Source organism: Lutra lutra, chromosome 6 (assembly GCF_902655055.1).
Source record: "Lutra lutra chromosome 6, mLutLut1.2, whole genome shotgun sequence".
Classification (NCBI taxonomy): Eukaryota; Metazoa; Chordata; class Mammalia; order Carnivora; family Mustelidae; genus Lutra; species Lutra lutra.
Window position 1 is genome coordinate 119,578,622 of NC_062283.1, and position 12,529 is coordinate 119,591,150.

A 12,529-nucleotide genomic window follows, 5' to 3' on the forward strand; every position below is an offset into this window, starting at 1 on the left:
CTCTCCATGGTTGTCAGGGTCATTTCCCCTCATTTGCTGAGCACCTGGAACCCAGCTTAGTGTTTTTTCCTCATCACAAACCCTTTACAATTTCCCAGTGTACTCAGTGCTTGCATGGAGAATCTGTCCAACTTGGTGACCTGGGATCTTCAACCTGCTTATCTCCAAAAACTGTCTCCTAATGTTGAGCCATCCACTCCCACAGTCACCCCTTGGACCTTGAACCCCCAGTATTTGCTCTAGTTCTGATCACCTCATCAGCCACTTTATTCTCACCAGGACCTCCTCTCTGTCTAGCCTGCTGGTTTACCTTCCCCCACTGTGGCTATACTTTGACCTCTTTGCAATGTCTCATCTACTGGCCTTGCTACTTTCTGCCAACCCATCATCCCCCCTCTTTTCCTCATTTCCCTTCTTATTCAGTTGAGAGTCTATGACTCTTTTGAATCCTTAATTTCTCTTGCTTCCTGCATTTTTGATCCATTTGACTGACAATATCCCAACCCAGATGAACCCAGGTATACTTGTTTCCTTAGCTACATTGTCCAGTGGAGAGTAGTTCCACTAAATCTTCATATTCAACAAACCAAAAAAAAAAAAAAAATGCTGAGTTTTAATGTTTCTTTTTTTTTTTTTAAAGATTTTATTTATTATTTATTTGATAGAGATCACAAGTAGGCAGAGAGGCAGGCAGAGAGAGAGGAAGGGAAGCAGGCTCCCTGCTGAGCAGAGAGCCCAATGCGGGGCTTGATCCCAGTACCCTGGAATCATGACCTGAGCCAAAGGCAGAGACTTTAACCCACTGAGCCCTCCAGGTGCCTCAGGAGTTTTAATATGTTTCTGGTCCACCTGTTCCCTCCCTCCTGCTACTCAAAGGGCAGTCACTTCCCACTGAGCCCAGCCATCCTTCTGTATTTTGAATACTATCATTTTCCTCTGGAACATTTAACTGTTGATTGTCTCTGAACTGTGTTCTGGAGACACAGGTGTGCTTTTCCTACCTTCTCTATGTGGATGAGTCCCAGATTTACTCCTCTAGCCAAATCTTTTTCTGAGCTCCAGACCCTAGACCTGCCCCCATCTCACCCCCCAGTCCTCAGGGTTTGAACAATTAACATTCTGTGTGAGGGCCATGCTCCCTCCTACCTCAGGATCATACATGGCACTTGCTCTTCTTCCCCATTGGAAAACTCTTCTCTCCCCTTTTTGCCACAGTAACTCACTTTCATCCTTCGTACCCGCTCCCCTACCAGCTCCAGCATTACTTCCTCTGGGAGGCCAGATTATTAGTGTAACTGTGTCGCTAAACCGAATGTTTTGCAAGGGTTGCTACCAAGTTTGGTTTGTTCACTGTTTTATTTCCAGTACCTAGCACAGTACCTGGCATAGGTTAAATAAATGTTTGTTGAGTGAATGAATAAAGGGAGGAATGAAACAAAACCATTCATTTATCATTAAGTTCCTTTCTGTGTAATCTCTAATACTTCTTAAACATTCTCTAAGCATATTGTGTCCTTTTGCTTATTATTTTGACCATTGCTATTAGTTGTTTAGCATTCATTTGAAGGTATTTACAAATTTTAAAATGTTCTATAAAGAAGAAAATTGAGTTCCATTATGGGGTTAACAGCCTACCCTCTTAAGTAATAGGGCTGTTTTAATATTAATGTTATAATTTGCATAGAAATATTTTGACTGTGGAATTGAAGTGATTAGGGTATTCACGTGATAATTCATCAATAGATTGAATTGAGATAATCATGAATAAATTTAGTACTATCAGTTTTTTGTTTGGGCTTTTTCATTTGGGAAATGAATCTTTTATGCTACTTGACTGCATTTGATTTATAAGTATGTAATACCTTATTGGTGGTGTTACTTGAAAACTAGCCTGCTGGTTTGCATATTATTTGCATATTATTTGTATACCTAAATAGTAGGTATACATTGACACAGGAATTGACTTGAATTTTATTTTATTTTTTCTTATTTTTCATTTTATTCTATTTTTAAAATATGTTATGTTAGTCACCATACAGTACATCATTAGTTTTTGATGTAGGGTTCCATGATTCACTGTTTGTGTATAACACCCAGAGTTCTGTGCAATACGTGCCCTCCTTAATACCCATCACTGGGCTAACCCATCCCCCACTCCCCTCCCCTTTAAAACCCTCAGTTTGTTTCCCGGAGTCCATTGTCTTTTGTGGTTCGTCCCCCTATGATTTCCTCCCCTTCATTTTTCCCTTCCTTCTCCTAATGTCCTCCATGTTATTCCTTATGTTCCACAAATAAGTGAAACCATATGATAATTGACTTACTCTGCTTGACTTATTTCACTAAGCATAATCTCCTCCAGTTCCATCCATGTTGATGCAAAAATTGGGTATTCATCCTTTCTGATGGCTAAGTAATATTCCATTGTATACATGGACTCCATCTTCTTTATCCATTCTTCTATTGAAGGGCATCTCAGCTCTTTCCACAGTTTGGCTATTGTGGACATTGCTGCTATGAACACTGGGGGGCATGTGGCCCTTCTTTTCACTACATTTATATCTTTGGGGTAAATGCCTAGTAGTGCAATTGCTGGGTCATACGGTAGCTCTATTTTTAACTTTTAACTTTCCACACTGTTTTCCAAAGTGGCTGTACTATCTTGCATTCCCACCAACATTGAAAGAGGGTTCCCCATCTCCACAATCTTTCCAACATTTGTCCTTTCTTGCCTTGTCAGTTTTGGGCATTCTAACTGGTATAAGGTGGTATCTCAATGTGGGTTTGATTTGAATTTCCCTGATGGCTAATGATGATGAACATTTTTCCATGTGTCTGTGAGCCATATGTATGTCTTCTTTTGAAAAGTGTCTGTTCATGTCTTCTGCCCATTTTTTGACTTGATTATCTGTTTTTTGGGTGTTGAGTTTGAAAAGTTCTTTATAGATCTTGGATATCAGCCCTTTATCTGTAGTGTTATTTGCAAATATCTTCTCCCATTCTGTAGGTGGCCTCTTTGTTTTGTTGACTGTTTCCTTTGCTGTGCAGACTGTTTTTATCTTGATGAAGTCCTAAAAGTTCATTTTTGCTTTTGTTTTCCTTGCCTTTGGAGACATGTCTTGAAAGAAGTTGCTGTGGCCAGTGTTGAGGAGATTATTGCCTATGTTCTCCTCTAGGATTTTGATGGATTCATGTCTCACATTAAGGTCTTTCATCCATTTAGATTTTATCTTTTTTATGGTCTAAGAGAATGATCAACTTAAAGATGGAAAAACATTCCATGCTCATGGATTGGAAGAATAAACATTGTCAAAATGTCTGCGCTGCCCAGAGCAATCTATACTTTCAGTGCCATCCTCATTAAAATACCAATGACATTTTTCAGAGTGCTGGAACAAACAATCCTAAAATTTGTATGGAAATGTTGAAAAGGGAAAACAAAGCTGGGGGCCTCACGTTGCCTGATTTCAAGCTCTATTATAAAGCTGTGATCACTAAGACAGCATGGTACTGACATAAAAGCAGACACATAGACCAGTGGAACAGAGTAGAGAGCCCAGATATGTACCCTCAACTCTATGGTCAACTAATCTTTGACAAAACAGGAAAAAATGTCCAATGGAAAAAAGACAGTCTCTTCAATAAATGGTGTTGGGAAAATTGAACAGTTATATACAGATGAATGAAACTTGACTATTCTCTTGTTCTCTCTCTCTCTCTTTTTTTTAATGATTTTATTTATTTACTTGACAGAGACAGCGAGAGGGAGAACACAAGCAGGGGGAGTAGGGAGGGAGAGGTAGGCTTCCCATTGAGTGGGGAGCCGGATGTGGGGCTGGATCCCAGAACCCTGGGATCATGACATGAGCCGAAGGCAGACGCTTAACGACTGAGCCACCCAGGTATCCCTGACTTGAAATTTAAAATCTGAAATGCAGATGTTTAAAAACCAGATAGCTGTTTTGGAATTTCCATCTTGAAAACTGACTAAATTCAGTCAAAATTTACTTTATGTAAATGAGACCCTGTGAGATTTCTGTGATCAAAACGTTAACTCTAGGGCCTAGAAGTAGTGATTTGCACTCTGGCAGAGCTTCCCTCAGAGTTGGGTGTACCACGTTATGAACATCGTGCTCTGCATTTGATTTCTTGGTTTTTGCCGTCAATTCCAGAATGAAAGTTAAAGACTTGAAGTCATGAATAGTCCTGTTCCCTGAGAACTCATTTATTTATCTCCCTGTTACTGAATGCTGACATATGGCCAATCAAATGCTCTCTGGCATCCAGAAAAGACAATCTGCTGCTCCGAGAGTCTGGGGTTTCCCCTGTTGTACCCACAGAGGCTGTGTCCTGTGAGACACAGGAACAGCCATGCTCCTCGGCAGCCTGATGGGATACCCCAAGCCCTTATTAGAGTTCAGGTGGAAAGGGATGAGGGACAGGTCCCCCTGGGAACTTGTATACTGTCTGATACGACCATAATGTGAACCATATATTTATATAATGAAAAATTCTCAAGTAGTTACATTTAAAAATAGTATAAGGAAACAGGTGAAATAAATTTAACTATATAGTTTATTTAACCCAGTATACCCAAATATTTTTATATTACCATGGAATCAATATATTGTGCATATATTTTGCAATATATTTTGCATTCTTTTTTCATACTATGTCTGATATGGAGTGCATGAGGGCATGCATTGTATGCTTACAACACATCTCAGTTTGCACTACCCACATTTCAAGTTGCCAATAACCTGCTGTAACTAGTGGCTATTGTATTGCACAGTGTAATTCTAGGGGATTCCTGAGAGGAAAGACTATTAGGGTTGTCCTGGGGAAACCAGGTCACCTTCTGCACTTACCGGTGAGTTTTAAGGTGGCAACATTGTTTCCCCGGATGATCTTTCCCAATTTTAGGACGACATTCAAATCCATATACCCTGGGGTAATGTGCTTCATGTTTCATGTTTGTTGTTTGTTTGTTTTGTTTTGTTTTTAGTAGCTTAGGAAGTTTTAGGGATATCTTTTTCATTTTTTCTTCATTGCTTTCCAAATAATGGAGGGACGTTGTTGGAAAGTTGAGTGTGCTGATTTGTTATAAATTATAGATGTCAACAGGGCCATTTGCAAGCATGTATCTGCCCCTACTCTTAATTTAGACACAGTCCCTTATAGTCTCTGATTCACCTCCTCCCTCATTTACAATCATTGCTCTCATGAGATGGGCCTGCCACTTTCCAGCTGTGTGCCATGGTCACACATGCTTTCACATTTAGAGGGTTGAAGTCTTTTGCAGATTTATATCTGAGAGTTGAGTGGGAAGTTACTTCCAGAATACAATAAAGACTTGTTGATTAATCGACCTTTGTTTCTTGCCAAATGTTGGAGTATTTGTTTCTGCTTTTAAAGATTCCTAACATATTGGTTCCAAAATATTTGGGATCTTGTGCCAAGTGTTGCCTTAAATATTTAGCATGTTGTTTTCTTGAAGCTTGACTATTTCAAGCCCAGCAGAATGATCCTGTGAAATCGTGCGGCATTGCCATTGTTTCAGAGCTGAGCCCTTTATTCCTTGCCAAATTTCAGTTTACAGCTGCTCTTTCCCTGGTGAGATTTATTCCTTGTCAATAGATAACTGAAATGCAGATACTGATTCAATCTTGATAATAAGAACACGAATTGTGGCACTATATTTGGAAAATGAGTAAGGAAACAATTTAAGGCAATTATTTTAACAGATTCTATTGTTCCACTAAAAATGAAATTTTAAAATACATTTATTTCACTTTTAAGGTGATATTAAAAGAGAGAAAAGTAATGCGTGTTTCAAATAAATTTGCAATAAGTATTTCAAAGAAATGAGTAATAATTAGAATCTGGTTGTCTATATTCAAACTTATCTTAGTTCCAGTGCAAAGATACATATTTTTGAATCCTGATTTCAGATCTTACTTATCACTATCTCATGTTATTATCTTCATGTATATTCTTTTTAAAAGGCAGCTTTGATTTTGGGATAACTGTACATACTATAAATATGAAGTTAATATGGACTTTGTGATTTCCTCCCCGCCCCTGGCAGTCAGAGATTTTTGAGATCTTCTTCACAGTTTATCACTGGTTTTTTTTTCCTTTCTTTCTTTCTTTCTTTTTTTTTTTTAAAGCAGGAAGGGGAATTACATTATTGTGTTCTTGGCGACAGGTTATCAAAATGCCGGATCTTGGACCTTTGGTTTTCTTATCTGTAGAACAGAGATAAGAATAGTGCCTGCCTCACAGGGTTGTTAGGATGATTAAGTGAATTAATAATTATAAATCACTAAGAATACTTCATGGAACATGGGAAGTTGTTTGTGAAATATATAAAAATGTCATCCTTTTAAGAAAGATTTTTCAAAAACTATCCTAAAGCTTTCCTTTAGCTTTAGATATGATATTTCCTTTTCCTTTAGATATGATATTTCTGTTACTTTTCTATTTCCTTATTTCTTTAATTGAGGGAGGCTAATTAAGCTGCATTCCAGGCTTTGCATAGAAATTTGTATTAAAAAGTTATTTATGCTTCTGAATGTGCTTTTCAGTTACTGATTTTAAATGTCTATCGGTAGCTGGAGCCGCTAGATGAATATTCGATGACAGTAACCATTTCAAAACTCACTGCTGCATTTCAACTGAAAATAATCCTCCCACCTTCCCACGAGAACTTCCTATATCATCACCTCCTGTCAAGTTTTTTTTTTTTTTTTTTTTTTTTTTTTTTACTTCTTTCAGTAATTCTGACATTTCTGAGGCTCCCAGTCAGAGATGTCCAGTAAAGCTTATGGGCCTGTACTCTGGGTTTCATGGGAAGTGTTTGGTTCACTGTAAGGTGGTGGTCTGGGTTAAAGGGCAGTTCACCAGCCAACTGGCACCAGTGGCTGGGCAGAGCTTTGTTCAATAAACTAACCAAGCAAACTAGGCCAGTGGGGACTCCCTGGCTCCCGTGAGCGGCTCTTTCACACTGAGAGGGAAGAACTGGGTGCTGGAGTTGTCAGGATAGGAGACACGATGCTCAGTCATCCCTGTGGTACTTCCCTCAGCTCTGAGAAGAGTCCAGAGGTCAGAAACAGGGCTTGATGGCCCTTGTTCTCATTCTGGGAGTAACTTGTGACCGGTGCTGCTCACCCCTCCTGGTCTGATGCCAGTTCTGAGATTTTAGAGCTATGGAGACTATACATAGATGTAGGCTAGAGTTGTTCATCGCTATCTACACATTCAGTGTGCGCTATGTGTTATGACATCACTTCCACATTATTCTGGCAAGATCCGGAGTTTCACTTAGGAGTTCTAAAAGGACATAGGATGACTATTTTAAAATGGGCTCAGGAGTGAAGGGCTAAATTTCCACAATGAGTAAATTTAGCAATTTCAAAAAACAGAACAGAAAATAAAATTGTATAGTCTTCCCTAAATATAGTACAATGACCACATGCAGAGATTGAAGGATATAATATAGATATATTTTACTTTCAGCCTTAGATTTTTTTTTTTCATTTACCATGACATTTCTCTTGATGTTCTCCTGTGGTACCTAATTTCCCAAGTTTAGTAATCATCTGTCGTGGTTTAAATAATTGCCTTTTACACAGAATGGTCAGTGGCAGCCCTTTCTTCCATAACCAACATTTATTCAGTATTGTTTTGTGTATTTCTGTTAATACATTATATATTAATGTAGTATTGTCATCTGTGGGCAGACAACTTCCTTTATGTCTAGTGAGTCTTATAGGTCATGTGGATTCTATGCTAGATCAGTGCATGGTGGTGATGATGTTCTGAGCTGGCACGAACCTCACACAGGTGGTACAAAGCTAGGGAAGGAATTAGAGAGTTGATGGGGGGAGTCATAGAAAAGAGAGAGTCACATAGGTACGCATGTCCAGATACACATCCAGAGAAAGCTCTGCCCTCAGAGATATATATGTTTTGAGGGGACAGAGGCCCAGAAGCACAGGCCCACAGACACGGGCCAATACACAGACACAGATGGACACACACCAAAACACAGATTCAGAAAGATAGGCACTAGTAGGAAAGAGAAAGGCACCTGAGGAGGTGAGGAAAAGAGAGAATTAGAGAAAAGGAAGGCCAGAGAAGAGTAGAGAGAAGGAAGTGGGACAAGAAGGTCCCTTTCCTGTGGTGAGCTGGGATCCGCAGCCCCCACACTGGCGCTGGAGGTGCGAGGTCACAGGGGGGCGGCAGAAGCTGGTGAGAGGAAGCGTGCTGATGTGATTGCTCTCTTCCGTAGTATTCAAGAAATGCTGACGGGCCAGAGGCTCTGCCACTCGGAATCTCACAATGATAGCGTCCTGGCTGCGCTGAATCAGCAGAGAAGTGACGGCATCCTCTGCGACATCACCCTAATTGCCGAGGAACAGAAATTCCATGCTCACAAGGCAGTCCTAGCAGCATGCAGCGACTATTTCCGGGTAAGCAGGGGTAGTTTGTTTCTCTTATGATGCCGACACAAGAAGGATGACAAAGTTTCCCGAAGTAGCATGCACCCACCAGTCAGTTTGATAGCCGTCCCCACACCTGTGAATGTTGGGGACCCTTCTGGGGCAGAATGAGATTGGGGTTTTGGTGCGATCCTCCCGGAGGCTGGCACCCTGGATGTCTCCTCCAGTGGAGAGCAGACTTTGCATCTGAGCCGAGGGCTGTTGGATATCGTCCCACAGTAAGGCAGTGTGGTATAGTAGTGCCCCATGATGGGGGTGTGAACTGGGGGAGGGGATGTTTCTGGATTTAGGACCAGAAGGACCATCTGTAAAACAGTTTGTTAAAATTTAAAATGCCGATAAATTCATGTAGTGTTTGACTTTTTATTTTCTGTGCATGTTCTTGTCTTAGTGCATTCCAACAATTTGCTCCAGAGAGAGAGATACAATTGGCCTAATGGCCTTTTATGGTTGATAAGTGTGTTGCTGAGGGCATGTGGTCTTGTTCAGTAGAACTTCAGAGCTTGATTTTCAGTGGCTAATGAGATAATGGTGATATGTTTGTTGCTTTATTTTATTTTATTTCATTTTAATTCCAGTACAGTTAGCATACAGTGTAATATTATCTTCAGGCATACAGTCTAGGAATTCAACATTTTCATACAACACCTGGTACCCATCACAAGTGCCCTCCTTAATCCCCATCACCCGTTTCACCCATCTCTCACCCACCTCCCCTCTGGTGACCAGTAGGTTTGTTCTCAATAGTTAAGAGTTTGTTTCTTGTTTTGTCTCTTTTTCTCTCCCTCCCCCTGATCACTTCCTTATTTCTTATGTTCCCCATATGAGTGAAATCATATGGTATTTGTCTTTCTCCGACTGACTTATTTCACTTAACATTGTAGTCTCTAGCTCCATTCGTGTCTTTACATGCTTATGGCTGTTTCAAAGACCAAAATAGACAGGATGGTTATAGCTAGCTAAATGTCATTTATTTAGTACTTACTGTGATTTAAGTGGTAGAAAAAGAACTTTTTATACAAAGCTCATATAAATGAGAATAAAAATTAATTGTGATTTTTAAAAAAAATTTCTCTTACCAAGGTCTTAAATTGCTCCAGAAAACCAACTTAGGCCCATGAGTAATTTGTTAGTTTGATTTGTATAATTCCAGTAATAATCTTGGTTTTGATGTCTAAGAGATACTATCAACTACACTCAGTTGCCAACCATCAGTTAAGCAGAACTTTCAAAGATGACAAATCATAAAAGAAAGTCTTTTTTTAAAGTGTTTTAAATATGACGAAACCTAATACTGTAGAGGATCAAGAGGGAAGTAGTTAAAATGTCTATAAATAAAGAGTAGGGATTTAATCTTCAACTGCAGAAATGAAGCAGAATATCTGAAAAGTGACCTTTAAGGTGCATTGATACAATGTTTCGTTTTCTACACTCACACTTTGTCAGGCATTCATCTTCCAGAAAGGTTATATATAATTCAGGGGACTTTCAAACAACGTACTCTGTGGTGTTCTATATAACACAGACACTTTATATAATAATATAATATACTAAGTTTTGTTTTCCTATAGACCATAATGTAGTCCTGCTGTTACTTAGCCTCTACCGGTTAGCTTTTTAATTTAACTTTGGGAAATGGTTTGATTTTGTGCCTGTGTGTGTGAGAGAGAAAGCATGTGAGTAAGAGCCTGTCACTTGTTGGCCTTCAACAGTGTTTGATGCTACTCCCGGCTTTCGTCTCTTTCACCACGATGCCCAGATACTCTGAGAGAGTGCCTCCTTTATAACACCTGTGGCACAAAGCTCCTGAAGATAGGGTTATTATTCCCATGATGCAGATAAGGAAACTGAAGTACAATATGTTTTTGTTTTTGTTTTTGAAGATTTTATGCATTTACTTGACCAAGGGAGAGAGAGAGAGAGCACACAAGCCAGGAGAGCTGCAGGCAGAGGGAGAGAGAGAAGCAGACTCCTCACGGAGCAGGGAGCCCAGACTCAGGGATCAATCCCAGGAACCTGGGATCATGACGGCGAAAGGCAGATGCTTAAACGACTGAACCACCCAGATGCCCCCTGAAGTTCAATATGTTTAAATGATCCACCCAAGATCATTAGGTGAAATGATTGTCAGATTTTAGGTGAAAGAATTACTTTTCGCACACAGGAACGTGTTTCCTGGAGCACCGAATTATGCTTTTGCCCTTTCACCATGTGCCCTGCTAGGTTCACACACAGTTCCTGTAAGCTCACAGCCTGCCTGTGAGATGAAAATTAAGTGGCTTTTATAGTGAGCGTTCGGATGGAGAAACCAAAACAAAGCTGGAACAGTTGGTACCTCCAGCTCTTTTCTAGGCACAGAGTTGAGTGCTGGAGTTACAGTATTTAACCAGATGTATGCCGAGCCCTGTGGCATTTGTAATACAGATATTGTACCAGAAGTAGTTTTTGCCTTGTCCTCTGCCCCTTTTGTTAAATTTTGTCACATAACAAACCACTTCAAAACCTAGACGCTGAATAGTTCCTCCGTCAGTCAGCTCTACTCATCAATGCTGGATTCATTCTCACATCAGCAGTTAACTGGACTGTTGGCTGGAGGTTGGATGACCTGAATTGGCCTTATTCACATGTCTGGTGATTGTGAGGCTCTTGGCTGAGGTGGTAGGGGACACTGAGCACATATTTCTCACAATTAAGCTAGGCTGTGCTTTTTCACTTGACAACTAAATTCTAAAAACAGCCAGCAAGAGGGTAAGCCTCAATGTATAGGTACTTTTCTTTCTCTCTATCTCTCTCTCTTTTAAAAAAGATTTTATTTATTTATTAGACAGAGAGACCAGTGAGAGCGGGAACACAAAGAGGGAGTGAGAGAGGGAGAAGCAGGCTTCCCACTGAACAGAGGGCCCGATGAAGGTCTTGATCCCAGGACCCTGGGATCATGCCCTGAGCTGAAGGCAGTTGCTTAACGACTGAGCCACCGAGGCATCCCTCAATGTGTAGGTACTTTTCTGTCTTTTATTTGTGTCATGTTTTCTGATGTCCCATTGGCCAAGGAAGTTACATGGCTGAGCCTAGAGTCAGTGTAAGAGGTATACCAAAGGGCAGAGATGCAGAAAGGGAATGAATTTGTTGCCATTTTTGCAACTTCCTGCTTTCAAGGATTGTCAAGACTGAGATTAATTGGCTTAACAAGCCAGCAAGTTAGCCTAACACAGTTTCTTAGATGCTGGTAGAAGACACGAGACTCCAAAGTCAGAGACAGAGGACAGGTTATGACTCACAGCAACAGGAGTTTATGACTCTCAGCTTATTTGCACCTATTCCCTGAGTTCCTGTTCCCACAGATGACATGAAGAGGGCCAGTTTCCCTTACGGCACAAAAAATGGACTGCCTTACCAGAGAGGAGCACTGAGTTCAAGAAACCCAAAGCTTGTATAATGGTTAGGAAACATGTCTGTTTTGTTGTTGTTGTTGTTCTGGAAGGACACATTATTATACTAGACTGTGAGCATGCCTACCTTTGCTCTGTAAAGAGACATTGTATCTTCCAGGATTGTAAGCAAAACTGCCCTTTACACCTAGAAGAGACATCACTCTGTGTTCCAGAGCTGTTTGCTATAGAAATATCCTTGAAAAGAGAGTTTAGAACAAAGGACAGTCAGTGCCTCACTCACAATATGTGCAAAAATACAAGAGACCTATGGAGAATTGTCTTCCAACAACCACATGCCCTAAACTAGAATTAATGTTTGTTTCCCTTGTGTCTTATGCTCTACCACACTGAAACACCTGGAAACAGTATCCTGCTTTAGTAATTTCTGTATCTCTCACTGTGCTTATAATGTTGCTTTAGGCTTAGTGCTTAATAAATATTTATTAAGTGGATGAGGCAATGTTTTCTAACTGTCATAGAATTCCATGTATATTTCAATTCTTAATATCCTGGATATAAAAAATATGCAAATTATTGATGGATTTTTCTTTCTAGTGTAATCTGTTTAAGTTAATTAAATACCTTCCTATAAATTAG

At 40.0% G+C, this 12,529-nt stretch overlaps 1 protein-coding gene across 6 annotated transcripts in view; it reads left to right on the forward strand.

Moving 5' to 3' along the window:
* Nucleotides 1-12,529, forward strand: part of KLHL32 (kelch like family member 32) — a 254,553-nt gene that overhangs the window by 47,088 nt on the left and 194,936 nt on the right. For 4 of the 6 annotated variants that reach the window (XM_047733263.1, XM_047733267.1, XM_047733264.1 and 1 more), the window contains exon 3: nt 8,291-8,471. In XM_047733263.1, the coding sequence (XP_047589219.1) occupies nt 8,291-8,471 (181 nt within the window). Of the gene's footprint in view, nt 1-8,290; nt 8,472-8,537; nt 8,720-12,529 lie in introns of those variants that run through there. The other 2 variants (XM_047733268.1, XM_047733265.1) reach the window with 2 other exon arrangements.